The 14,317-nt window shown below is 56.7% G+C and overlaps 1 protein-coding gene across 2 annotated transcripts in view; it reads left to right on the forward strand.

Annotated features, from left to right (window-relative positions):
* Positions 1–1,259: 1,259 nt before the first annotated feature.
* Positions 1,260–14,317, forward strand: part of mmp14a (matrix metallopeptidase 14a (membrane-inserted)) — a 29,757-nt gene continuing 16,699 nt past the window's right edge. The window contains exons 1-2 of one of the 2 annotated variants that reach the window (XM_069940850.1): positions 1,260–1,327; positions 1,595–1,844. In XM_069940850.1, coding sequence (XP_069796951.1) covers positions 1,761–1,844 — 84 coding nt within the window. In that variant the 5' untranslated portion in view covers positions 1,260–1,327; positions 1,595–1,760. Of the gene's footprint in view, positions 1,328–1,594; positions 1,845–14,317 lie in introns of those variants that run through there. The other variant, XM_069940851.1, reaches the window with a different exon arrangement.

The raw sequence follows: 14,317 nt of genomic DNA on the forward strand, positions 1-14,317 counted from the left end.
CTCAGCTTTAGCTCAGATACTGCGGCTCCCACACCTGGCTCTGTGAAGGACTTCATTTGGGAATGTTTCCTGTGGGATGTTTCAAGGCTGCTTCTCAAATCAGTGCCCTGATCACTCCTGCCAGTAGTGGGGTTTTATTTCCCTCTCGCAAGGACCAGTTCAACATATATTCTTCTTTTCCCGCCGGTTACCTCGGGACATTTGGGGTGGGCTTGATGGATGAGATGGGTCAAACATCACTGTCCCGGGACAGGCTTGACCCAGACAGGTTCCTTTAAGGGACTCTGTTGAAGCAGCAGAGTTTGAGACAAACCTGGCAGTTCCATCAGTGCCTTTTGCTGAGTTGTTTGTTCCAGATTAACTTTTAATTGGAAACATATTCTGGCCTTGCTGAGTCTGCCGAACGTCAGTGGGGGCCAATGGAAGTTTAGGCGCGGTGCTCCCTCCCTCCCATTCTCTTAGGCCCCTAGATGCCGTTTCAACCTGCTGGCCCTTCCCCCTCGCTCTTGAGACTGTCCAGCTCCCGGCAGGAATTCACTCTTGGACCCAGCAGGGTAGAGTGGGGTGGAGAATGGGAGTGCGAAGAGAGAGAGAGAGAGGAAAGGGGGGGAGAGAGAAACAGGGATGGGGGAGATGAAAGAAGGATTAATGGAGAGATGGAGAAGGGGGAGAGAGAGACAGGGAAAGACAGGGAAGGAGGAGAGGGACGGGGAAGTAGGGGGAGAGATGGGGAGAGACAGACAGCGGGGGGAGAGGAATGGAGAAGGAGGAGGGGAGAGTTGGGGACAGGGACGGGGAAGGGGGAGAGATGGGAGATACAGGGAACGAAGAGGGGGGAGAGAGATGGGGAGGGGGAGAGATGGGGAAGGGGGAGACAGGGAGAGACGGGGAGAGGGGAAGAGAAGGGGAGAGATGGGGAAGGGGAAACGGAGAGATAGACAGCGACGGAGAGATAGACAGAGAGGGGGAGAGGGACGGAGAAAGATAGATGGGGAGGGGGAGAAATGGGGAGAGATAGACGGGGAGGGGGAAACAAAGAGACAGGGAGAGATAGATGGGGAGGGGGAGAGATGGGGGAGGGGGAGAGATGGGGAAGGGAGAGACAGAGAGAAATAGGTGGGGAGGGAAGAGACAGGGAGGGGAGAGGGACGGGGAGAGGGGAAGGGGGATCGGAGTCAGTGAGGGAGGGGAGAGGTGACTAAGAGGGAGGAGATAGGGAAAGGAGCGAGGGAACCAAGAATTGGGAACATCAGTGACTAGTTTTGGACGGAGAAAGGAGATCGGGAGGAACGTTGGGAACAGGAAGCATACCACGTGACCGAAACGGGTTCGGCCCTTCGTATGCATGCTAACCACCCAGTCTTAGTTTGCACTCTCCCTGCCCACCTTGAGAAGGCCTCTCACATCTGGTCTCAAGGTCAACACAGGAGGGGGTTTCGACGAGCAAACAAGGGTGGGGGCTGTGCCTTTAAGGGGCGAGCCCACGCCTTTCGAATGGGGGGGGGGGGTGAAGAGAATTGTTGGCTGTGGTTGGAAAGTTTGGGGAGGCGCCAGGCAACGCGTAATCGGGACACGTCCTTGCTTTTTCCTGCAGGCTTGTCGGTTGGAAGTTGGTTCCGTGCGGGGAGAGGGACAGTGTCCGGGACGGGCATTCAACTCCCGGGATCTGCAGTCGGCGACGGGCGCAATCAGGCCGACGCTCCCGGAGGGAGGTGGAGAGAGACCAGCAGCTGAAACCAAGCCCAGAGGCGCCGGTCACGATGGCACCGATATCCCCCTGGGTCGGATTGTGTCTCCTGATGGCAGCCATCAGCCCGGATACTGGAGCTGAATTCAGCCCGGAGGTGAGCTTGGGGGTGAAATGGTGGGGAAAAGGGGAAGACCGTGTGATGAGGGAAGGGAGCGGGAGGGGTGGGAAGAGCGGGGAGAATGAGAGAGAGAGAAGAGAGTTTGGGAAGAAGGGAAAAAGAGACGGGGGACGGGAGACGGGAGAGAGAAGGGGGACGGGAGAGAGAGAAGGGGGACGGGGGAGAGAGAGAAGGGGGACGGGAGAGAGAGAGAAGGGGGACGGGAGAGAGAGAGAGAAGGGGGACGGGAGAGAGAGAGAGAAGGGGGACGGGAGAGAGAGAGAGAAGGGGGACGGGAGAGAGAGAGAAGGGGGACGGGAGAGAGAGAGAGAAGGGGGACGGGAGAGAGAGAGAGAAGGGGGACGGGAGAGAGAGAGAGAAGGGGGACGGGAGAGAGAGAGAGAAGGGGGACGGGAGAGAGAGAGAGAAGGGGGACGGGAGAGAGAGAGAGAAGGGGGACGGGAGAGAGAGAGAGAAGGGGGACGGGAGAGAGAGAGAGAAGGGGGACGGGAGAGAGAGAGAGAAGGGGGACGGGAGAGAGAGAGAGAAGGGGGACGGGAGAGAGAGAGAGAAGGGGGACGGGAGAGAGAGAGAGAAGGGGGACGGGAGAGAGAGAGAAGGGGGACGGGAGAGAGAGAGAGAAGGGGGACGGGAGAGAGAGAGAGAAGGGGGACGGGAGAGAGAGAGAAGGGGGACGGGAGAGAGAGAGAGAGAAGGGGGACGGGAGAGAGAGAGAAGGGGGACGGGAGAGAGAGAGAAGGGGGACGGGAGAGAGAGAGAAGGGGGACGGGAGAGAGTGAGAAGGGGACGGGAGAGAGAGAGAAGGGGGACGGGAGAGAGAGAGAAGGGGGACGGGAGAGAGAGAGAGAAGGGGGACGGGAGAGAGAGAAGGGGGACGGGAGAGAGAGAGAGAAGGGGGACGGGAGAGAGAGAGAGAGAAGGGGGACGGGAGAGAGAGAGAGAGAAGGGGGACGGGAGAGAGAGAGAAGGGGGACGGGAGAGAGAGAGAAGGGGGACGGGAGAGAGAGAGAGAGAAGGGGGACGGGAGAGAGAGAGAGAAGGGGGACGGGAGAGAGAGAGAGAAGGGGACGGGAGAGAGAGAGAAGGGGGACGGGAGAGAGAGGGAGAAGGGGGACGGGAGAGAGAGAGAAGGGGGACGGGAGAGAGAGAGAGAAGGGGGACGGGAGAGAGAGAGAGAAGGGGGACGGGAGAGAGAGAGAGAAGGGGGACGGGAGAGTGAGAAGGGGGACGGGAGAGAGAGAGAAGGGGGACGGGAGAGAGAGAGAAGGGGGACGGGAGAGAGAGAGAGAAGGGGGACGGGAGAGAGAGAAGGGGGACGAGAGAGAGAGAGAAGGGAGACGGGAGAGAGAGAGAAGGGAAGGGGGACGGGAGAGAGAGAGAAGGGGACGGGAGAGAGAGAGAAGGGGACGGGAGAGAGAGAGAGAAGGGGACGGGAGAGAGAGAGAGAAGGGGACGGGAGAGAGAGAGAAGGGGGACGGGAGAGAGAGAGAAGGGGGACGGGAGAGAGGGAGAAGGGGGACGGGAGAGAGAGAGAAGGGGGACGGGAGAGAGAGAGAAGGGGGACGGGAGAGAGAGAGAAGGGGGACGGGAGAGAGAGAGAGAAGGGGGACGGGAGAGAGAGAGAGAGAAGGGGGACGGGAGAGAGAGAGAAGGGGGACGGGAGAGAGAGAGAGAAGGGGGACGGGAGAGAGAGAGAAGGGGGACGGGAGAGAGGGAGAAGGGGGACGGGAGAGAGGGAGAAGGGGGACGGGAGAGAGGGAGAAGGGTGACGGGGGAGAGGGAGAAGGGGGACGGGAGAGAGAGAAGGGGGACGGGAGAGAGAGAAGGGGGACGGGAGAGAGAGAAGGGGACGGGAGAGAGAGAAGGGGGACGGGAGAGAGAGAGAAGGGGGACGGGAGAGAGAGAGAGAGAAGGGGGACGGGAGAGAGAGAGAGAGAAGGGGGACGGGAGAGAGAGAGAGAGAAGGGGGACGGGAGAGAGAGAGAGAGAAGGGGGACGGGAGAGAGAGAGAGAGAAGGGGGACGGGAGAGAGAGAGAGAGAAGGGGGACGGGAGAGAGAGAGAGAGAAGGGGGACGGGAGAGAGAGAGAAAAGGGGGACGGGAGAGAGAGAGAGAAGGGGGACGGGAGAGAGAGAGAGAAGGGGGACGGGAGAGAGAGAGAGAAGGGGGACGGGAGAGAGAGAGAGAAGGGGGACGGGAGAGAGAGAAGGGGGACGGGAGAGAGAGAAGGGGGACGGGAGAGAGAGAGAAGGGGGACGGGAGAGAGAGAGAAGGGGGACGGGAGAGAGAGAGAAGGGGGACGGGAGAGAGAGAGAAGGGGGACGGGAGAGAGAGAGAAGGGGGACGGGAGAGAGAGAGAAGGGGGACGGGAGAGAGAGAGAGAAGGGGGACGGGAGAGAGAGAGAGAGAGAAGGGAGACGGGAGAGAGAGAGAGAGAGAAGGGAGACGGGAGAGAGAGAGAAGGGAGACGGGAGAGAGAGAGAAGGGGACGGGAGAGAGAGAGAAGGGGACGGGAAAGAGAGGGAGAAGGGGGACGGGAGAGAGGGAGAAGGGGGACGGGAGAGAGGGAGAAGGGGGACGGGAGAGAGGGAGAAGGGGGACGGGAGAGAGGGAGAAGGGGGACGGGAGAGAGAGAGAAGGGGGACGGGAGAGAGGGAGAAGGGGGACGGGAGAGAGGGAGAAGGGGGACGGGAGAGTGAGAGAGAGAAGGGGGACGGGAGAGAGAGAGAGAAGGGGGACGGGAGAGAGAGAGAGAAGGGGGACGGGAGAGAGAGAGAGAAGGGGGACGGGAGAGAGAGAGAAGGGGGACGGGAGAGAGAGAGAAGGGGACGGGAGAGAGAGAGAAGGGGGACGCGAGAGAGGGAGAAGGGGGACGGGAGAGAGGGAGAAGGGGGACGGGAGAGAGGGAGAAGGGGGACGGGAGAGAGGGAGAAGGGGGACGGGAGAGAGAGAGAGAAGGGGGACGGGAGAGAGAGAGAAGGGGGACGGGAGAGAGAGAGAAGGGGGACGGGAGAGAGAGAGAAGGGGGACGGGAGAGAGAGAGAAGGGGGACTGGAGAGAGAGAGAAGGGGGACGGGAGAGAGAGAGTGAAGGGGGACGGGAGAGAGAGAGAGAGAGAAGGGAGACGGGAGAGAGAGAGAAGGGAGACGGGAGAGAGAGAGAAGGGGACGGGAGAGAGAGAGAAGGGGACGGGAAAGAGAGGGAGAAGGGGGACGGGAGAGAGGGAGAAGGGGGACGGGAGAGAGGGAGAAGGGGGACGGGAGAGAGAGAGAAGGGGGACGGGAGAGAGGGAGAAGGGGGACGGGAGAGAGGGAGAAGGGGGACGGGAGAGAGGGAGAAGGGGGACGGGAGAGAGGGAGAAGGGGGACGGGAGAGTGAGAGAGAGAAGGGGGACGGGAGAGAGAGAGAGAAGGGGGACGGGAGAGAGAGAGAGAAGGGGGACGGGAGAGAGAGAGAGAAGGGGGACGGGAGAGAGAGAGAGAAGGGGGACGGGAGAGAGAGAGAAGGGGGACGGGAGAGAGAGAGAAGGGGACGGGAGAGAGAGAGAAGGGGATGGGAGAGAGAGAAGGGGGACGCGAGAGAGGGAGAAGGGGGACGGGAGAGAGGGAGAAGGGGGACGGGAGAGAGGGAGAAGGGGGACGGGAGAGAGAGAGAGAAGGGGGACGGGAGAGAGAGAGAAGGGGGACGGGAGAGAGAGAAGTGGGACGGGAGAGAGAGAAGTGGGACGGGAGAGAGAGAGAGAAGGGGGACGGGAGAGAGGGAGAAGGGGGACGGGAGAGAGAGAGAGAAGGGGGACGGGAGAGAGAGAGAGAAGGGGGACGGGAGAGAGAGAGAGAAGGGGGACGGGAGAGAGAGAAGGGGACGGGAGAGAGAGAGAAGGGGACGGGAGAGAGAGAGAAGGGGACGGGAGAGAGTGAGAAGGGGGACGGGAGAGAGAGAGAAGGGGGACGGGATAGAGAGAGAAGGGGACGGGAGAGAGAGAGAAGGGGACGGGAGAGAGGGAGAAGGGGGACGGGAGAGAGGGAGAAGGGGGACGGGAAAGTGAGAGAGAGAAGGGGGACGGGAGAGAGAGAGAAGGGGGACGGGAGAGAGAGAGAGAAGGGGACGGGAGAGAGAGAGAGAAGGGGGACGGGAGAGAGAGAGAGAAGGGGGACGGGAGAGAGAGAGAGAAGGGGGACGGGAGAGAGAGAGAAGGGGACGGGAGAGAGAGAGAAGGGGACGGGAGAGAGAGAGAAGGGGGACGCGAGAGAGAGAGAAGGGGGACGGGAGAGAGGGAGAAGGGGGACGGGAGAGAGAGAGAAGGGGGACGGGAGAGAGAGAGGGAGAAGGGGGACGGGAGAGAGAGAGAGAGAAGGGGGACGGGAGAGAGAGAGAAAAGGGGGACGGGAGAGGGAGAGAGAAGGGGGACGGGAGAGGGAGAGAGAAGGGGGACGGGAGAGGGAGAGAGAAGGGGGACGGGAGAGAGAAGGGGGACGGGAGAGAGAGAGAGAAGGGGGACGGGAGAGAGAGAGAAGGGGACGGGAGAGAGAGAGAAGGGGACGGGAGAGAGAGAGAAGGGGGACGGGAGAGAGGGAGAAGGGGGACGGGAGAGAGGGAGAAGGGGGACGGGAGAGAGAGAGAGAGAAGGGGGACGGGAGAGAGAGAGAAGGGGGACGGGAGAGAGAGAGAGAAGGGGACGGGAGAGGGAGAGAGAAGGGGGACGGGAGAGAGAGAGAAGGGGGACGGGAGAGAGAGAGAAGGGGGACGGGAGAGAGAGAGAAGGGGACGGGAGAGAGAGAGAAGGGGGACGGGAGAGAGGGAGAAGGGGGACGGGAGAGAGGGAGAAGGGGGACGGGAGAGAGGGAGAAGGGGGACGGGAGAGAGGGAGAAGGGGGACGGGAGAGAGGGAGAAGGGGGACGGGAGAGAGGGAGAAGGGGGACGGGAGAGAAGGAGAAGGGGGACGGGAGAGAAGGAGAAGGGGGACGGGAGAGAAGGAGAAGGGGGACGGGAGAGAAGGAGAAGGGGGACGGGAGAGAAGGAGAAGGGGGACGGGAGAGAAGGAGAAGGGGGACGGGAGAGAAGGAGAAGGGGGACGGGAGAGAAGGAGAAGGGGGACGGGAGAGAAGGAGAGGGGGGGACGGGAGAGAAGGAGAGAGAGAAAAGGATGAAAAAGCGGGAGGGGGAAGGGAGAATGAGGAAGGATGAAGATGGGATAGGGGACGGAGAGGGGGAAGGAAACAGATGGGAGGAGGGAAACGCCACTGGAATCCCCACACAGCAGTCACTTCCCCATTGGGAACTTTGCCAGTTCTTTCCTCAAAACTGGGGCGCGTCGTTATCGCAGGACGAGCCGCCGAGTACGACTTGTATGTTGGTTTGCCAGGCTGGGCCCAGACTATTCTAACAAAGGCAGCCCTGTGCCCGCGTCCGTCCCGTTCCCCACTCGGGTAGCAGGCAGAGAACTTCCACCCTCCCTGTCACTATCCACAGGCTGCCAGGGGCAGAATTTTGTTCACGGCTCCCCTGGTTGTTGAGTTTCCAGATGCTTGTTGGGTATGCGTGGGGGTTAGGGGTGGGGGTTAGGGGTGGGGTGGGGGCAGGGTGCGTATATGTTTGGCTGTGTATGTGGAGGGAGTCAGGGTGTGTGTGCACACTGTTTTGATTAGTTGGAGCATTCGCGGCCTGCCCGTTGTGTGTGCTGCCTGCGACAGTCCACCACGCCTCTCATTAGTGGTTTCAGCCGGGTCCCTGCGCTGGTAGCTCGTCTTTTGCGCATGCCTATATTTTGGGTGATCATACACACCCGCTGCTGGTCATTGTGTACGCGCGCCCACACCCTGCGCACTACTGCTCCCCACACGTGCACCCTGCCCACCCAGATACACATACCCCACCTGATGTACTATCTTTGTAACTCAAAATGCTGGAACTACAGAACAATACGCTTTTATTTACAATAAACGAAGGTCATCCTGTGCTGGATCCCAGGCTTTCTGAGGAGGGGTTATGGTGTTGGTGCCTTTAAACAGGGTCAAGAGGGAGGAGCCAGGGGTACAGTCACAGAATGGGATGATGCCAGATAAATGAGTGGACAGCAGTTCACCACATTTACTCCTTTTTTAAATTTTGTCCAGCAGGGTGATGTGGGGCACAAAATCTTACAGGTTAAGTCTGTCCAGTGGCCTGGTCTTCCTTTGTGACCAGCAGAGAGTCGGATGATGTGCTGTAGCCCTGAACCTCCAGCGCTGTGTTGTCCTGCTGGGGGTGTGGTGACAACCGGAGTGATTGGGGTGGGGGTGGGGTTAGGGTGCCAAGGTATGTAGTGTGCCTCCATAGGAGGGGGGGGGTGCTGTTTAGTGGGTCTGGTCTTCGAGTGCCCCTGTGTGCGTAAGATCCCGGATGGAGACAGTTTCCTCGCACCCATCTGGGGTAGACCATGTACGCATATTGGGGTTTCGCCTTGAGGAGCTGGACTCTTTCAACCAGATGGTTGGTTTTATAGTCCCTCACGTGCTTCTGTAGCTGAACCAGTCCTGTGGACATCAACCAGGATGGCAGGGTGGTCCCCGATGCAGACTTCTTGGGGGAAGAATAAAATTTTTTATGAGAGGTAGCATTGGTAGCAGTGCATAACAGCTACCTGATGGTGTGGAGCGCCTCGGGAAGGATCTCCTGGCAGCCCCATGGACCTAAGAGCAAGGAGAATGGCTTTCCACACGGTGGCGCTCTCCTTCTTTACCTGGTCATTCTCTTGGGGGTTGTAACTAGTGGTCCTGCTAGTGGTGATACCTCTGGCCAGCGGAATTGGTGCAGCTCATCACTCATGAACGAGGACCCCCTCCACTGTGGACATATGACAGGTACCCGAACAAGGTGAACAACTTGTGCTGTGCCCTGATGACTGGTGGTGGTCATGTCTGGGCAGGGGATGGCAAAGGGGAAACGACTACCATGCAGTTAATGGAGGGGAGGGGGCCCTTTAAGTCCTTTCTAGGACGTTCAAAAGACTATGTGACTTTTACCACGTGTGCCGTATCTGGTTGGTGGAAGTGCGTTTGCACTCCGTACAGACCTGGCCATCCCTGGTCATGTCTCTGACCTCCCCGATGGAGTACGACAGGTTAGAAGATTTGATAAGGTGGGAAAATCCTGTGACTCCGGGATGGCAGATGCCTTTGGAGGGTTTGGAGGCTGTCTATCTGGGTGTTGGCACATGTTCCTCAGGGCTGGCATCCAGGGGCCCGTTGAGCTTTCCCGGCCCGTACAAGAAGTTGCAATTATAGGTGGAATGTTCAATCATCCACTTCAGAATCTTGTTCTTTATCTTACCCCGCTGCTTGTTGTTGCACATGAATGGCACGGCCCGTTGGTCCATGAGCCGGCTGGCCAGGTAGTGCCTCCATTGCCGCACCCTCTCGACTATTGCCCAAGCCATCTCCTCGATGGAGGAGTGTTGGATTTCAGGGCCCCGGAGGGTGCGGGCGAAGGCCATGGGCCCACCTGCCTGGTTCAGGGTGGCAGCCGGGGCGAAGTCGGACGCATCGCTCTTGACCTGAAACGGGACAGATTCATCCCCCGCATATGTTGTGGCTTTAGCAATGTTCTCCTTTCTCCAACTGAAGGCTGCCAGGGTCTCTCTTGTCAGGGGAAGGATGTGGACTTAATAAGGGGGATGGCTTTGTCCATATAATTAGGCACCCACTGGGCGTAATAGTAAAAGAACCCCAGGCTCCTTTTCAGGGCCTTGAGGCTGGGGGGGAAGGGGGAGTACTTGCAGTGGGCGTATGGGATCGGGGCCAATGACCCCATTCTCCACAACACTGCCAAGGATCACTAGGTGGGTAGTGCGGATAACACATTTATCACTGTGGTGTTTAAGGTTTGGTTGTTGTGAGGAATTCCTGGAGGTTGGCGTCATGATCTTGCAGGTCGTGGCCGCAGATCGTGACGTTATCCAGGTTGGGGAAGGTGGTGCGCAGATCATCATGGTCCACCTTCCTGTCCATCTCGCACTGGAAGACAGAGACGCCAAATACCGAAGGGGATCCTGAGGAAATGGTAGAAGCGGGAGTCGGCCTCGAAGGCGGTGTACTGGTGGTCTTCTGGACGGATTGGGAGCTGGTGGTAGGCGGGTTTCAGGTCAGTCAAGGAGAACACACGATATTGGGCACTTTGATTGACATGTCCACACTGCGAGGGAAGGGATGTGCATCCAGCTGGATAAAGCGGTTAATGGTCTGGCTATAATCAATCACCATCCTGTGATTACCCCCTACACTTAGGCTCGCCACAGGCTGGTACTGGCCTCATTCAGAAGTTGCTGGACCTCCACTTTAATAAATGCCCTCTGTGTTGCCACTTACAGTCGGGGGTGAGGTTCATAAACAGTGGTGGAGGATTGACACAAGAGAGTAGAGAGACCACGTGTTGGATGAGCTTGTTTGGTGGGGGGGGGGGGGAGCAGGGCGGACAAACTGCAGGTTGCCGACTGTGGAGGGGGAACGGAGGGGAACCGTTGTATTGCATTGTGATACTCTTGAGGTGGCACTGAAAGTCCAACTCCAGTCGCATTGGTCTGCAGAGCTGGAGTGCGATGAAGGGTTTGAAGTCCCTGGAAGTCGTGCCCCGCACGGTCCGCATCTCAGTGGTGTAGCTGCAGATCTTGGCTGAGTGGGACTTTGTAGCTTACTGGCTTTGCTTTAAGGGAGTGGCGTTGCACCATATCAGATAAAACTGTCCGTGCTCCCGATATTGAAAAGGCATCTTGTCGCCTGATCGTTGTTTGAGATGTCCATTGGAGACCGGGAGAGTTGATGTGGGCTCTTTTGGTCCAGCACCCTAGAGGCTAGTGTCGGTTTGTAGTCTGGCCAGTGCTGACTTATAGTCTGTTAGCATAATGGCAGCGCCCATGTGGCGGCATGGTTATCCCTGGAAATTGGCACTGTCCAAGGTGACAGCCCCTATGTCGCAGCGTGGTTGTCCTCGGAGGCTGAGGTCGGCTCTCATGCCGCACTGCGACCGGAAGGCAGCTGCGATCGACGTGCCTTTGCGTGGTGCCCTTTTTTTTTCTTGTCCTGAGAGTTGGCGCCTCCATACCAGGCAGCGATGCAGCCAGCCAGAATGCTTTCCTGTAGAAGTTTACGGGAGTCTTCAGTGACGTACCGAATCTCATCAGACACCTCACCGGATATAGCCACTGGCTAGCTTCCTCCTTCGTGATTATATCAACATGAAGGTTACAGGATAGATCCTCAGAGATGATGACACCCAAGAATTTGCAGTTCTTGGCCCTCTCCACTAATGATGACTGGATCATGTTCCACTGACTTCCTTCCGAATACATATTAAAAAAATACACGAAAATTTGGTGATAGATATTCACAATGATCTGAGAGCAAGGAAATTTCACAATAGAGCAGGCAAGTCTTGTGTGGTGTCAGAGGTGTTGTTACAAGGGGAGGTTCAAGAGCCGTAAAGGAACTGGTCTTGAACCTGGAGATTCTAGTCTTCAGGCCCTCTGTAGCTTCTACCCAAAAAGAATCCCTTATGACACTGGCTGCCTTCTTGAGGCACCCTCTCGCACGGAACGTAGAAATCCACAGCACAATACAGGCCCTTTAGCCCAAAATACCATGCCAACCTATTGCAACAATTGCCTAGAATTTCCCCACTGTATAATCCTTCATTTTTCTCTGTTCCATGTACATTTTTTATCAGGCCATTTCAGCCTTCGAGTCCGTGCTGCCCAATTTACAACCAAGCAATCTACAATCCCACCCCCTCGGCCCCCAGTACGTTTCGAACGGTGGGAGGAAACTGGAGCACCTGGGGGAAAAACATGTGAAGACTCAGGGAAAAGATACAAACTCCTTATAGATGGCGCGGAGTTGGAACCCCACTCCCAATCGCTAGCACTGAAACGGCCTTGTTCTAACTGAACCACCTCAAATATAAAAGATCCTGTTGTACCTGGCGCAACCACTGTTGGCGGCAGCGCATTACACGGAACAACCACTCTGATGAAATTAGCTCCTACATCCCCTTACACTGACACCTTAGCACCTAAAAACTCTGCCCCCACGTGTTAGTCAATTTCAACTCCAAGGAGGGGGTGGGAAGCATCTGGCTATCCACATGATCAATGCCTCTCCTCATCCTATACACCCCTCATCCTCTGTCACTCCAAGGAGAGAGAGGGGAAAAAAAACACTCAACCCAGACACGCTCTCTAATCTGGGCATCATCCTTGTGAATCTCCTCTGCATCCTCTCCATAGCGGCCACATTCTCCCTGTCAGGAGGTGACCAGCATGGAACATAATGTTCAAAGGTGGGGGGGTTAAGCAGGGTCTTGTGTAGCTGCTATATGGATGCCTGCAAGGGATGGGGGAATCAAAGCCTGTGATGGACCTGGCGGTGTTTGCAGTGAAGACACAGCAAAATGTTGGAAGACCTCAGCTGGGCTCATCAGCATCTATAGAAGGCAAAGTTACAGTATATTGCTGGTGTTTTGGACCTGAGCCCTTCTTCAAGTAATAAGCTAGAAGCAGAAAATCTCAGTCTCAGAATTCAGACAATGGGGGAGGAATCCAGCCCGGCAGAGTTTTAATTGGATATGAGGGACGAGGTCAGAATTTGTCGTGTTTGTGTGAATGGAGAGACCAAGATAGGGAAGGGTGGGGGTGGTGCTTAACGAAAGCCAGAGAAGTCGATCTTGATGCCATCTGGTTGGAAGGTGGCCAGGCAGAAGATGAGGTGTTGTTCTTCCAATTTGCGGGTGGTCTCCATGCACGAGACCACAGACACACGCGTCAGCAAGGGAATGAGATGGAGAATTGAAATGGGAAATCCACGCTGTTGCAGCGGAGAGAACCAAGGTGTTCAACTAAACAATCTCCCAGTCTGCGTCCAGCCTCTCTGACGTAGAGGAGACCACAGCGGGAGCACCCGATGCAGCAGACAATCCTGCAGATTCATGAGTGAAATGTTGCTTCCCTTGCAAGTACTGTTGAGGGCAAATAATGTTGAGGGCAGGAGGTGTCGGTGCAAGTGGAGCATCTCCTGCGGTCACAGTTAGGTTCCAATGGGACGATTGGTGGGGAGGAAGGAGTGGACCAAGGGAGTCACGGAGGGAGCAGTTCTTGCAGAAGGCAGAGAGGGGCATTTGTGTCTAGTGGTGGGAGCACGAGGTATGTCGCAGAAATGACGAAGGAGGATGTGTTGGATGCGGAGGCTGGTGGGGTGGTAGGTGAGGACAAGGGGAATCCTGTCTTTGATGTGCGATGTTACAACTGCCTGGAGACTTTTCTTCTCTTGAGCGCTGGCACCTTGGTACTAGACAATGATGCAACCAGCTGGAATGTTCTTCGTGCTAGAAGTTTTTGAGAGTGTTTGGCAACGTACCAAATCTCCTGTAGCACCTCACGAGCTACAGCTGCTGGCAAGCCGCCGTCATGATTGCATTGACGTGGAGAGCAGATCCTCGAAGATGTTGACGCCCATGAATTTGAAGTTCTTGACCCTCTCCACTGCTGAGCCCTCCATGAGGATGAGTTCGTGTTTCCCCCGACTTCCTCCTGAAGTCCACAATCATCTCCTTGGTTTTGCTGACGTTGAGCACAAGGTTGTTGGCGTGACGCTTCTCAACGAGCTGATCTATCTCCTTCCTGTGCGCTTCCTCATTGCCGTCTGTGATTCTGCCGACTACTGTGGCGTCTTGGCAAATTTGTAGATGGCGCTGGAATTGTGCCCGGCCACACAGTCATGAGTGGGGCAGTGGTCTAAGCTTGTGTCCTTGGGGTGCACCTATGCTGATGGCCTGGAGTGGAAGGCCTAATCCTGGGAGCAGATGGAACAGAGCGTGAAGAAGGTGGACTCGAGGAGGTCTGTCGAACATATTGAGAATTCGTCTCCTGAGACAGAGAAATCTTAAAAGGTGGAGAATGTTGTCACAGATGGGCCAACTGAATTGGAGGTCAGGGTGAGGGGTGGCAGCAAGTTGACGCTGTAGTGGAGGAATAGTTGAGGAAGCCTTGCCTGTATAGGCTTGTAGAATAGAATGCTCCACATAGCCAACGAACAGACAGGCATTACTGGGATTCGTGTGGCAACCTCTTTAATTTAACTCTAGTGGTTTTCAAACTTTTGCTTCCCACTCACATGCCACCTTAAGTAATCCTTATGTTATGATTACTTAAGGTGGGATGTATGGGAAACTAAAGTTTGTAAACCACTTTTTGAATCGTATCTAATTGACTCATTACATGCATGGTTTCATAACTCCAAAGGAAATGGGCCAATGACCATTTTTCCCAAGCAACATATTTCAGTAACAATTGGGTCTCGAGCAGTGATTCTCAACCTTCCCTTCCTACCCACAGACCACCTTATCCCCTGCTCATCACAGAGCATCGATGGCGTAGGGATTACTTAAAGAGGGATGGGAGTGGAAAGAAAAAGGTTGAGAACCA

This window comes from Narcine bancroftii, chromosome 5 (genome assembly GCF_036971445.1).
Source record: "Narcine bancroftii isolate sNarBan1 chromosome 5, sNarBan1.hap1, whole genome shotgun sequence".
Classification (NCBI taxonomy): domain Eukaryota; kingdom Metazoa; phylum Chordata; class Chondrichthyes; order Torpediniformes; family Narcinidae; genus Narcine; species Narcine bancroftii.